Source organism: Lotus japonicus, chromosome 4, assembly GCF_012489685.1.
Source record: "Lotus japonicus ecotype B-129 chromosome 4, LjGifu_v1.2".
NCBI lineage: Eukaryota > Viridiplantae > Streptophyta > Magnoliopsida > Fabales > Fabaceae > Lotus > Lotus japonicus.
In genome coordinates, this window is record NC_080044.1 from 79415693 (window position 1) to 79429197 (window position 13505).

The window sequence follows — 13505 nt, forward strand, 5'->3', positions numbered from 1 at the left end:
TAGGTGAATTGGTTTGGGTTGAGAAAATGAAGAAAAATAAAGAACTTTTGCTGGCTTGGAAAGCTTTTTATAGGAAATTAGATGAAATCCAAGTCAAACGGCCTAAGAAGAGGAAGGGGTTATATTATAACCCTTGTTTGTGGTCACCATGATTGTGTTTGCGTCAAGCTAATGACGTTAAACGAGCGCTTCCTGGGAGGCAACCCAGTGTTTTTATTGCTTTTGTTATATTTATGTGTTTTCATGTATTTTTAGAACTAGGGTAGTGATTTTGTGAAGCTTAGATTAAATTTGTGCTTTAAGGTGCTTCACAAGTTTTGATAGATATATTGAGTGTGTTTAAAGGTTTTGGAAGCAATGAAAGTGATGAATTTGGAATTTGAGGGATTGACTTGTGAAAATGCATGAAAACTGATTGAAATTTGGATCATGTGAAATTTCTTTTCAAAATCTGCAATTGAGACTTGTAACAAGTCCAAATTTTGATTTAGTATGCATATGGATGGTTGGTGTGTATGACTTGAGTGTTTTTCAAAATTTGGGGTTTGTAGTTGTGAGTTTCGGATGAAAAACTAGTCTCTCCTAGCCATTTTCTGCATAAACTGTAAAAACGTGTTTCCAAATGCTTATGAACCATCTCATGTATGAATCAATGTTGTTTCTCAAGTTTAAGAATAGTTTTGTAGTGAACCCTTTGATGATGTGATGAAATTTCAAAAATGAAGGTCAATTTGCTCTTTTATGGATTATAGAGTGTCATGAGAAGATAAGCTTCAATTGTGTGCTCTAAGGCTCTCCACAAGTTTTAAATGACATGGATGAGTGATTATGAGACATGGAATGCAAGGAATTTGAGCAATGAAAAAGATAAGGTGTTGAGTTGTGAAATCATAAAATTTGACCCTTAATGGAACCTAGAATGACTTTTGTGCTAAATGTGCTTCAATTGCTAATTTTTAGGTATGTACAAGTTTCATAGGGTATTTGAATGTGTTTGGACCAAGCGGCATGTGCTAGAAGTGAATACATCAAAATATGGCCTATTGAGTTTCAAAAAAAGCATAAAAACTTGTCTTTGAAGCCTTGCATTGTGAATCTTTGATAAACTGTGCTTGATTTTTGAATTTTAAGGCATGAACATGTTTGTAATGATATATGAATGTGTGTAAATCAATTGGCGTGACCGGGAAGTGTAAAACTCAAAATTAGACCAATCCAGTTGTGGTTTTTTAGTTTTCTTCAGCTTTTACACTGCACAGGGCGCCGGGCACCCATCTGATAGCGCCCAGTGGTCTGCAACTCTGATGCGGACCGCTCAGCGGTCTTCAGAGGCCGCTCAGCGCCACCCCTTATCAGCAATCCACTCTTTTATTCAAATGAGCGTAACTTCTTCATTTCTTATCGAATTTGAGCAAATGACCACTCTATGGAAAGCTCTTTAAGTCTATTTTCATATGGACTAGGGTTGGAATTGTTTCAATGCTTTTATTTTCTCATTTATCCCTTGAACTCTAATATGTTTTTCCAGTGACTGTAAGGCAGATTAACAAAAGAATCATACAATTTGGCCTGAGGGCAGTCCAATTCTCATGGAGGGAGAGAGAGATCAAGGATATAAGTAGAGAGCTTGGGTTCAAAGCATTCACATCATGAGGGAGTCCTTTTCACTTTGTTTTTAGTGTCTTTTTAATAGTATAGTTTTATATATAGCACTTGTGTCCCGGTTTCCATGATTCCCTGACTGTTTCAATACTTGCATGACTATTGTAAGAATTGCTTGATATATGCTACAAAAATGAATGATTCCATGATTGAAATTGTGCTTGCACTCATTGATTCCATGACTTGATATGATTGCATGATTCACTTGGAATTCTTGAAGCATAACATGAAAATTACTTGAAAATCAGGGTTATTTGAAACTTTTTAGCCTGTGAGGGAGTGTTCCTATACACTGTGAGTTGAGAGAACATCACTGAATTATATGGTTAACTTTGTTTGAGTCTCTTACAAACATTGGTTGCATGGAATTTCTAGGAAAGGATCAAGGCATGTTTTGTTCTGTATATATAGCTACTTAGCCAAATAGCCTACCTATGCCAATTAAAATCCATTTGTTACCCCTTTGAGCCTGAAATTTGAAGATTTGTGTTTTGTTCATGATTATGACCCTTAAGCCTAAAAGAAAAACAATGACTTTCCTAAGCTTAATAAGCAAAGAGAGCATTCTTAGTGTGGGTTGTTTGCAAGTTGGGGGGAGAAGGCTTTTGTGTTAAAGTTTTTATGTGATTTGAATCCAATCTCTTTGTAAATATTGTCAAATATGTGCATGCTTCCAAAGAAAAAAAATGCAAAAAGAGAAAGAAAAAAAAAAGAGAACAAAAAGAACAAAAAGAGAATAAAGAAGAGATTGAAGAAAAACAAAGGGTTGAGTTGAATTGAAAATGGTGAATGAGAGTTGGTTTAAAGAAAGTTGAGAGGAGTGAAGTGAAGTGTGATTGCTCTCTTTCCTTGTTGAGTTTCTTTGCATATCTTGAAAAACCAAACTCTTTGAAGCCTAGCCTCGTTACAACCTTTAAAAGTCCTTAGTGATCCTTGATTGCACATGTGACTTTGATGATTGAAGAGACGGGTAACAATCTTGACTTCTGTGATTCAGTGATGCATATGAGTGAAACACAGACCTTGCCTGATTTCCATGCTATATCTTGGCTTGATTGAGTGATTCCCTGATCAAGAGTAATTGATTGTATGTCTATTGAGTTCCAGGTTGAATAAGTAGTTGTATTAATGTTATGCATTCTCTTGTGGGCATCATGTTTCTCTTTTGGATCATTGATTCAATCTTTCTGAGATCTTGCAAATTGAGCTTTGAAAAAGTTTTAGTCATGCTTGTTTGATTAAAGTCTTTAACTTTTGTTTGAGGACAAACAAAGTGCTAAGTTGGGGGGAGTTGATAAGTGCCATTTTTACGTATATTTGAATTCATTTTAGGCACTTATCTTAAGTGATTCATAAGAAATCCTTATTAGTTCTCCTCATCTTGATTGGAATTTGTTATTTGATTGAGAATTAAGCTCAAATGTGTTTTATGATTGATTATATTCTCAAATTTTGATGTAGGGTCTAAGTTCTCAAGGAAAAATGTATATTTTCATGAGACTTGAAGAATTTTTGGATCATCAAGGTGCCCAGCGCTTGTCAGTGGCCGCCCAGCGCCTATGACGGCTCCAGAAACCCAACCTTGAAGTAACTGGGCGCCCAGCGCCCATAAAGGGGCGCCCAGCACTCTGCACAGATGCAGAAATCATTATAAAAGGATTTTTCTTCAGTTTCAAAAGGGGATCAGAACAGAACCCAAACAGAGGGGAAACACAAGAGAAACATGGAGAGAGGCTTAGGAGGCTAGAGAAGAGGCTTGGACATCGGATTCGGCGGCGAGACATCGCGACGGTTTCGGTTCTTCTCATTCTTCTTCTCTATTTGTAAAGTTATCCATGAAAATGGATAGCTAATCTCTCTTTTGTTGGGGTTTGATGTAATTGATTGATACTTATGTTTTCTATTTGATTCTCCTTGATATAAATCATGTTCTTTGTTTATGAGTTAGTGATTCTCTCTTGATCTTCATGTTATGTTTTAGTTTGCGCACCTAGAACATATATGCTTGATTCGGCGTGAGAGCGAGAGTTATATCGCCTAGAGTCCGAACTAGAGTTAATCACCTAATAATCCTAATTGCTAGACATAGAGTTAGGTTTGTTAGTCACTTAAACACCTAAGCTTCATGATAACTATCTTTCTTAATCATGTGAGACATCAATGTTTAGGATTAGAGAGTTATTGCTATCCACTCATGCGAGACATCGATGACTGGTGTAGATGAGTCATAAGCATAGACTTGGTTGTATTTGAATCACTAGAAGGCACAAAGGTCATTCAATGAAATCTCATCCCAACAATTCCTCATACCTGTTGTTTCTCAATTAGTTTATTTTCTTTTCATTTACTTTCATGTTCTTAAACAAACAATCAAACTATTGTGCAACCATCATTTAAGCTTGACAACTATTGAACGACATAAGTGTTACACCTCCCTGTGGATACGACAAAACCCTTTACTATACTACAATTGAGTCTTGAGAGATTCAAACGTAGAGTGGTAGAAAATCTTTCATCAACAACCTTCCTCTCAACAATCCGTCACTAATTCACTTCCTATCATTCACTAGGATTTTGTGACAGTTTTATCGTCGTCGCAAGTTATATTCCGTCGCTAAAAACTCCTATCTTACTTTAATGTTATAAGCTAGGATGTTGTGACGGATTTGATTCCGTCACTGATGAAAACAAATAAAGGAGGTATTGCAACGGACATTAGCGATTTCAAAAAAAAAAAAATTGAAAATAGGTATCGTTGTACTACTTTGATAATTATTTATATAAACTACCCCACATATGTAAAAAAACCTCAATATTCTTTTTCTAACATGCTCTTCAACATTTTCATTAATTAATTAAAATTCATAGGAGTCTTATTTTTTTAGTGGACTCTACTTAAATTTTAATTGATTAATATGAAAGTGTTGAAAAAAATGTTAGAAAGAATGCGTCAAATTTTTTTCTTCTTTTTTCTATTTCTTCCCTGTGGTCTAAGTTTTTATTTTTTTTATTTTCCTTTCATGAATGGTTCGAGGGTCCCAGTACCTGCGATCCAAAATACTTTTTGACACCCTTTTGCGATCACTTTAATAAAAAAATACCCCACCACATATCCGAAGAGGCCTTGGGGCTTTGCACTGACTAATAAAGCTACTAAGATGAGTAAGCTATCAAGCAAATACTCAAACACTTGCTGATATAACATATAATTTAATGTCTTCTTCCTCTATCAGGTATCATTCATTTGATTAGCACAAAGTTATCGCTTTTGTATTTCATTTTCTCCATGAATGCATAGGTGGATCTGATATCTAATTACAAGCTTTTAAATTGACACTCAATGGTGACCATGCACCATATATATACTTCTTTAGAATTAATGAACCTTATTGCGCACCTGACCAAATTTCTGACTCAATTCACCTTGGTTCAATTTGCTCGGTCCAACCGAGTTGTCTCAGACCAAATTGTGATCTGAACCGATCGAGTTGGTCCAAGCTTTAGCTCCAGTCAAAGAGATAAGGAAGGACCACCCTACTCCTCAAATTACTCGTCGGATATCTAGGGCATTATAGATATAGGGAGCAAATAATCATGGATCAACCTTAAAAAAAAGAGTCATTAGTTAAAATTGAGTGCACGCACTTTCAGATTAATGCTGCTAATATGTTCAATAATCTTTTGTAGGTGACCTTGTTATTCAATCAACTAAAGCTTTGAAGTCGAGTCTACCAATCTGACCACGAGTTAAATTGATTGCTGAGTAAAACACACCTGATAAAAGTTTGTCTTAATGAAATTAAACAAACAATTATGATCGAATTTTATCCAATTTTATGTCACCTTCTATTGTTAATATGACCAATCATAAATTCATTTGAGTGACCAAGTCCTTTTGCAAGTTACCTTCCGCCATTCCTTCAACAAGAGCTTGAAATCTAGTCCACCAATGCAACGGGAAAGTCAAGTCGGATTGCCTAGCAGAACACACCTGTTGAAAGTTTGGCTTAAGTGTGACATTAAACAAGCAATTATGATCATTTGTATCCAATTTATGTGATTAACATCTATAAAACAAATAGGAACCTGCATATTACATACTGTTCCTCTTGTACTAAAATCTGAAGTATAGTTGCCATTAAAAAGTGTAATCAAAACGTGAAAGCCCATGTTAGCTTCTGCCATATCAAGTTCTTATCATCTCATCTTTCACAAAAGTATGTTTCTTCTGTACATGCCATTCCCTTAAACAGTTAAGCTATGATTCTCTTGGTTTCATTTTTCTCCATTCCTCTCAATAATGAGGCTTCAGCTAGAAGAAATGTAAAAGAAAAAGCTAATTAAAGACCCTCTTTTCTAGAAATCGATCCATTCCACCTCCCTACAGTAAGACCACAGAAAGAAAAGGAGATACAAAGGCCTTGTGGGAGCAGATTCTGTGGCCAAAAGAGAGCAGTCAAAATGTTTTATTTTCTTAACAGAAATGTTGGGGTAAAAAGTAAAAACATGTTATAAATGGTGGGGTTGATGTTTTTGGCACACCACAAATCCAAAGTTTCCCTCATTGTTGTGGAATCACAATCAGAGAACAAATGAAGAGCATTTGATTAATGATTTCTTTATAGCAGCTAATATTTTTAAGTATTCACAAAAGAACTTTTTCAATATAAGCAGTTTAGCCTATTTTTGATGATACAAGGTGCTATAATTAAGGATTAATGATCTGTGAACACCCAAACAGAACATACATGCAACAGTAAACTAACAAATGTATAAAAGTCTTTGACCAATTTAATCTATTATGAATTAATCCGAAACATTTAATATAAGAATCACTAGCTAAGATTTTGCAGCAGAGACCTGCAGAAAATCCATGTTGTCCAACATATATATCATTTTTCTCATTTTCTCTCATTTTTTATTACATCATATCATGTACTATAGTCATTACTTCTCACTCAATTGGCATCATTTTAATATCTGCATTATGCAAATGTACAGGAATCAATAGTTATAGTTTAAGTGAAAAAACATTGGAAAGCATTACTAAACTCAAACTGAAGTGAAGAATAAAAGATTAAGATTTGAAATGAAAAAGGGGCCAATAAACGCCACGCCACCATGTCCCATGGCTTTTAAAAAAGTTGTTAATTCCTAATCAAATAATGATAAAGTGCCATGTGAATAATTTTACTAATCAATCCCTTCCCTCAATCTATATAAATCATTATTTCTTGTGCTCCTAGTAGTTCAGAGAGATAAATTCATTCTTTCCTATATTCTACAACACTACCTTAAAAAAAACCCTGCTTCAAAGGTTGTAACTTGAATCTAATGGATCCTACTCAGATCAAGAAGATTCAAGCCATGAACAGGTACAAGAGGCGTCAGGTCCTAGATAATTTGTACTTCTATTCCTTCACTGCCTTAGCATGCAGTGTGTTCTGTTGTGTCACTCTCTGCCTTCCCTATCTTGCTTCTATGGTTCAAGTCTTTTTCATGGTCTACATGTCAAGTTTAATTCAGTTCATGTTGAGCTCAAAGCTAGTATTCTTCATCGGCAACCTAATCATATTTGTCCTCGTAGTGAACTCAAGAATGTTTTCTTCAGATCCCTCTTCAACTTCTGATGTTTACTATGATGAGTACATTCAGAGCAGTCAAACTCATATGCCTCAGATTAATCCAACTTTTGTGGTCAACAAAGCTAAATCATTTGAGAATAAACATGTTGTGGAGAGTGTGGCAATGGCTGTGGAGGATGGACTGAACAATCTGGACTTGAAGGCCAGAGTGTGGGTTAACAAAGCCAAAGAGGAGGACAATTCGGACGGAGAAGAAGAACAAAGTTTTCATTCTTCTTATGATGAACTGAACAGAAGGGCTGAAGATTTCATTGCAAGAGTCAACAGGCAGAGGAAGCTTGAACTTAGCCTTCTGCAACATGGTAGCTACTAAAGGATACAAGAGTTTTCCATGTATAATGTCTCTCAGAAGTAGATTAACAAACTGCATGTTTGGATTTTCCGTTGAACTGAACTTCAATCCATGTTTTGTCAACGTGACAAAATCTTATTTATCCGCTGATGCATTGGGACATGTGTTTTCTGGTTTGCAAACGAAAAAGCAGAAACCATTATTAAGTGCTTAATGGTATTGTTAACAAGCTTTGATCATTATCTCATCTTTCATGCCACTTTTTGCCCACTTCTATTTGGGCTTTGTTTGGATTGGGGGAGGGGGATGGAGTGGAGTGGAGTGGTGGGGAAGGAGGGAGTGATCCATTGTTTGTTTTATTTAAAATATGATGGAAGGGAGTGGTAAGTAGTGGTCCAAGATCCATCATGCTCCATTACTTTCCTTCAAATTTGCTCCCCCCAAAATTGGATGAAAAGGAATGGAAAGAAAAACTGACAACTTAAATAAATTATGAAAATACTATTCTACCCATGGTAACTTCCATCCATAACTTCTCCTATGGTGGCTCTATTTTCTCCCAACCCGTAACAACAGCAATGAATGGAAAATGTTGCAGTTCTAATAGCTTTGAATATTCATCATTCAGCCTCTCATGTACTCTTGCTTGGCCAAACGATCTATTATAAGTGAGGTCACATCACATAAAATCAATGAATATAGATCCGGTGTGAAAAGAGCCAGTGAATATAAGTGAGGTCCATCACCTTCAACATCTATCTATAAGTTCCGGTGTGAAAAGAGCCTCAGGAGCCTGAAACCTTTCAGTCCCTACTTGAATGACCCTTCCATCTGGAAGAGTATAGTTCTTAACAAGGATGGTGGTCTCGTCCCAATTGATATTCTCTTTTGTAGTCATAGCTTCCCTAGCATAGCTTTTTCTTTTAATTTTCAATTGCTTTTTCAGATTGTCTTTTATTTTAAAGTAAGGGTAATTTAGAAATAACAAAAATTATAACTCATTCCGCTTCGTTCATTATCCAAATAATGAGTGGTAACTTTGTTCCGCTCCTTCATAAAATATCCAAACAATGGAATGGAATTTTTATTCCATTCCGTTCCGCTCCATTCCGTTCCATTATATTTCATTCCGTTCCGCTCCATTATGTTCCATCAATCCAAACATAGCCTTGGTATTAAAAAAATCCATAATTTATGTAATGGATTTCACTCTTCTAAAGATATTTAGAGGATAATTTGCACTACGATTCTTGGAGGACCACACAAGCTCAACCTTTGGGCAACCTCACCTCTAAGCTAATGGTTTAACCTTTGATAGGCCTCATAAAACTCTTCTTAATTCCATCAATACATAATGTTACACATTTCAATCATCATAGGACGTTAGGGTCAGTTCAATCGATAAGAGGGTGGTTCATTGACTCATTAGGGTTAAGAAGCCTATGGCTCTTCCAAACATTTTAAATCTTAATAAAATGATTAAAATATGAAAATATTTTGTCCCAAATTGGTGTCTTTGAATTAAGTTGTTTCATATTACTTAAAAATTACTTATTTAAATGTGTAACCGCCTCATGCATCTATATCAAGTGTCTTTTTCATTAGCATAATAAAACTTGATTAGTGGAACTGGAAATAGAACACAAGATAAGGATATAAGGTTTATATTTGGAAAAAAAAAACCAACTTCAAGGCCTAAGGGGCACCTACGCACACTTTCTGTTTTGGCTGACCCAAAAAGTTGTAAGGCCTAATAGTATTTGACTCTCAGCCGACTCAAAGGTCTTACAACTAAATAAGCACCATAGAAGCAAGATGACTTAATTAAGGAACATTCTGTCCCAGTCGAGGTCAGGCATTAAGACTCTGACTCATTCACTAACATCTATGCAGAGCAATCCGTGGGCGGCTAAGATGGCCTTCAATAGGCCTTCCCAAAGAACGGAGAGACAAATATGAAAGACACCTAGCCTATAAATACGTGTAGTAGTTCATTTCTGTTGATATCACTCACTATACAAACTAAGAGTTCTTTTTAGACTCTGAGAATCTCCTTTTGCTCTCTCACTGATTTGAGCATCAAAATTTCTTTAATTTTGCAGAGAACTCCCACCATGTCAACGAAACTCTATCATACCAGATGAGTCATTTAAGTCCTGCACAACCATCAAAGACAGAGAAATTCAGACAATCTGATTTTAGGAATAACACTTATGTATTTTTAGCACTAACCCAGTTTGAGTATTATTATTGGCCAGTAGATTTTTTTATAGGTAAAGAAATGCATTAATATGAACACAAGAGGTACTCGACCCATAATAGATAAAAATCAAACACAAAGAGTAAAAGAAAAACAAAACTCAACAAGCTAAAAAGGAAAACCACACCCCAGCAACAATGCATAAACATTTGGTGCCCATTATGAGGTTGCCGTAAAACTACGTATAATTAAGCCACATAGATAGAAACCCTAATAAAAAAATGTGGCGGTCCTAAAATAATTTTATTAGTTTAATAAAATGATTACATTTTATTGTTCTATACGAAATACTCATACAATATATTATCAGTACATTTTATTTCAAGTGGCAGATCCATGGATCTCAGTGATGATCATCCAAAAATACTTCATTGATAAGCAAACTGGGAAACTTCCCACTTGTAATTAGATATCTACATTTCAGAAAGTACATATGAAACCATTTATTATTTGTCCTGGATCCGTAAATTGGACCCTTTTTATATTTTTTTGTATGTTACCCCGTGGTGTTGAAGCTTCTTGGCATCTTCGAATCTGATTAGAGGCATTTGCCAACCATACTTAAATTAGAACACATGATGGTGTTGGGATTATTCTATAGTAGTTCAATTTCAATGTGATGGAAGTTTATAAAAATCATCCTTAATAAGTATGATTATATATCTAGTTGATAATCATGCATAATGTATCATTGTCTAGTTGATAAAGTGCTAGCTGCAATTGGATTATCAGGCTCCTACATCTATAACTGGGATCCAGAACGACTCTAGAAAGTGTCATTTTGGCACTTGGCCAGAAGTAACAAGTTTATCTTCTATCTTCCTAAAGAGGTGACCGATTGAGAGACAATGCATCATCAAGATTGAATGCATCCTCATCAGATAATAGCTACCGATGTTTTTTCTCTGTCTTTCTGTGATGACCACAGACCACGTGTCCTCCACTTGGCATGCAATGGTGCCACCTCTCCTACAACCTTCATTTCTACTAGCAAGTAGCAACACTTTGCCTCTATAAACCCCAAACTTCAATTTTTCAGCTCAACATTCAACAACAACAACAACATCACTTTTCTCACATAGTTGATTTTGTGGTATCCATAAAGAGTGTTAGTTAGTGATGGACCTTATTCATAAGCTCCTGAACCTTGTAGCTCCCCCACTCACTTTCTTCTCCCTCTGCCTTTTCTTGCCACCCTATTGGACTTTCAAGCTCATCCTTTTCACCATCAATTCCATCTTCTCTGAAAATGTCGCTGGTAAAGTTGTTCACATCACTGGGGCTTCCTCTGGTATAGGCGAGGTAATTAGTAATAAATTGATTGATTAATGAACTAAAACCAGCTTAAATCAATTATTTAATTAATAGTCCTTGTGAGACTAAACTTGAATTTTAATCATTTTTTTGCAGCATTTGGCGTATGAGTATGCTAAGAGAGGTGCTAAATTAGCACTTTCTGCAAGGAGGGAGACTGAACTAAGGGAAGTTGCTGAAAGAGCGCGTGGTCTTGGATCTCCTGATGTTATTATAATGCGTGCAGATGTTTCTAAAGTTGAAGACTGTAATCGATTAGTGGATGAAACTTTGAACTATTTTGGAAGATGTATGTGTGTGACTTCACAAATTAAACTACCTCAAACCAATTCATTCATTATATAAACATCTTATTAATTGACACATTAAGATGACACTGACTATGTTAATTTCTCTGTGATGCAGTGGACCATCTGGTGAACAATGCAGCAATCAGCACTTCCAACTTGTTTGAAGAATTACCTGACATAACCAATTTGAGACCTATCATGGTACTAATTTGCCATAATAGGATTGGTTTCAATCATGGCTAAGTAGATTAGTAGATAATCAATTTATGAGTTAATTGTAAATTTAAGACCAACCACTTGAGCTTGTTGGTAACTAGGACTAATTTTTGGTTTTCAATCTGTTTTTTATATTCTCTCAGGACACAAACTTTTGGGGACCAGTTTACACAACCCGTTTTGCTTTACCTCATCTCAAAAAATCCAGAGGCAAAATTGTGGTTATGTCATCTGCTGATTCTTGGATGCCTGCACCCAGAAGAAACGTGTATTGTGTAAGTCACTTATGATATATACCATTCTGAAACTCCTAAGCTACTCAAAATTTGCTTGATTATGGCTTCAGAATCAATTCTGAAACTCAGGAACTAGTCAAATTTGTTATGGCTTCAGTACAAGGACAAATCTATCTCTGTTTTCTATTGAAATTCAATTTGATTATATTGAATTTAACACTGCACAGGCAAGCAAAGCAGCATTGGTGACTCTTTTTGAAACATTGAGGGTGGAAGTTGGGTCTGACATAGGTATCACAATCGTGACACCCGGTTACATAGAGTCTGAATTGACCAAAGGCAAGTTCTTAACTGCAGAAGGCAAGATGGAAGTGGACCAAGATTTGAGAGATGTAAGCAAATTTAATCTTCAGAGCTCATCAATCTAAGTTTTTTTTTTTAAATTAAATGATCGCACACATGTTAACAATATGAATCAATCTCCCCATATTAACTATGGTTTTGGCTGTGATGAATGATATGATGATGATTAATTGTGTAGGTTGAAGTGAGTGCAACGCCAGTTGGGTCAGTAAGTGGTTGTGCTAAAGCAATAGTGAATAGCACATTGAGAGGAGATAGGTACCTGACTGTGCCTTCATGGTTCAGAATGAGTTATGTGGTCAAAGTGTTGTGCCCGGAGTTGCTGGAGTGGAGCTTCAGAATGATGTATTTGAGTGGATCAAATGCTCCAGCAAAAGAAGCCCCTAGCAAAAAGATTTTGGATGTCTCTGGAGTCAAGAGGTTTCTCTATCCATCTTCAATTCAATCACCTGAAGTCAAGAATGAATGAATGACTATTGATGATTCACATCAGAACTTTGAAGTTGAACCATGAAAATGTCTGTATACATGATGTGGTGCTTTCTTTTTTGGTTGAAGTGTATATATATATATGTTTGTGTATAAATAATGTATATTGCACTAGCTATTAAAAGGCTTTGTACCCCTGCAGTGCACAGGCGCATGCTTGCAACTTATAAACATAGGTTAATTGTTCGAAAATTAGCTGTGATTTTCTAGTCTCGTAGCTATTTCAAGCAATTTGACAGCAGTGTTAAGTGGTTGAACCTGGACAGTCCCCTTATTAAGAATGCTTTTTAATAAGCCTTAAGAAAGTGTGGAGTGAGTTTCAACTTATACCAGCCAAGCACTCTTCTTAGTTTGTCAAAAATCACAACCATTTATACCATCTTTCACATGAGTCGATAAAGTTGATGATTGTGAATTCTTATCACTTTAATTGAAGAGGGATCAACAGAAAATTTGATGGCATAAGCTGCAGCTAGTGTTCGGGTATAATGTAATGTTTATACAGGACTACCACCCTATCTTTTGCGGCCAATTCACAAGTTTTGAGAGCATATCTGCATATGAATCAGTATATGGTCTTAAATATATCTCTGTTTAACCAGTTGAGCATACAATCCATATACATGTCAACAATCAAATTGTAGAACACCTTACCTTAAATTAATAAAACAGTTTTTTAGATTTTTAATGAGTAAAAATTTCTAGCACATTTATCTTAAATATTAGTTCACCTAGAAT

The 13505-nt window shown here is 35.6% G+C and overlaps 2 protein-coding genes across 2 annotated transcripts; both read left to right on the forward strand.

Moving 5' to 3' along the window:
- Positions 1-6897: 6897 nt before the first annotated feature.
- LOC130715563 (uncharacterized) lies at positions 6898-7838 on the forward strand. Its single transcript, XM_057565680.1, has one exon. It carries the CDS (start codon positions 6997-6999, stop codon positions 7618-7620), a length of 624 nt encoding a protein of 207 aa, XP_057421663.1. The 5' UTR covers positions 6898-6996; the 3' UTR covers positions 7621-7838.
- Positions 7839-10533: 2695 nt separating this feature from the next.
- Positions 10534-13027, forward strand: LOC130713691 (11-beta-hydroxysteroid dehydrogenase A-like). The gene is made up of 6 exons (XM_057563486.1): positions 10534-11161; positions 11270-11462; positions 11579-11664; positions 11823-11954; positions 12143-12307; positions 12457-13027. Exons 1-6 carry the CDS (start codon positions 10979-10981, stop codon positions 12745-12747), a joined length of 1050 nt encoding a protein of 349 aa, XP_057419469.1. The 5' UTR covers positions 10534-10978; the 3' UTR covers positions 12748-13027.
- The last annotated feature ends 478 nt before the right edge of the window (positions 13028-13505 follow it).

Bases quoted from the DNA above. Each gene is read 5' to 3' on its own strand.
- LOC130715563 (XM_057565680.1), top strand. From the start codon at position 6,997: ATGGATCCTACTCAGATCAAGAAGATTCAAGCCATGAACAGGTACAAG.
- LOC130713691 (XM_057563486.1), top strand. From the start codon at position 10,979: ATGGACCTTATTCATAAGCTCCTGAACCTTGTAGCTCCCCCACTCACT. The intron at 11,162-11,269 runs GTAATTAGTAAT...ATTTTTTTGCAG, and splicing joins CTTCCTCTGGTATAGGCGAG to CATTTGGCGTATGAGTATGC. The intron at 11,665-11,822 runs GTACTAATTTGC...ATATTCTCTCAG, and splicing joins CCAATTTGAGACCTATCATG to GACACAAACTTTTGGGGACC.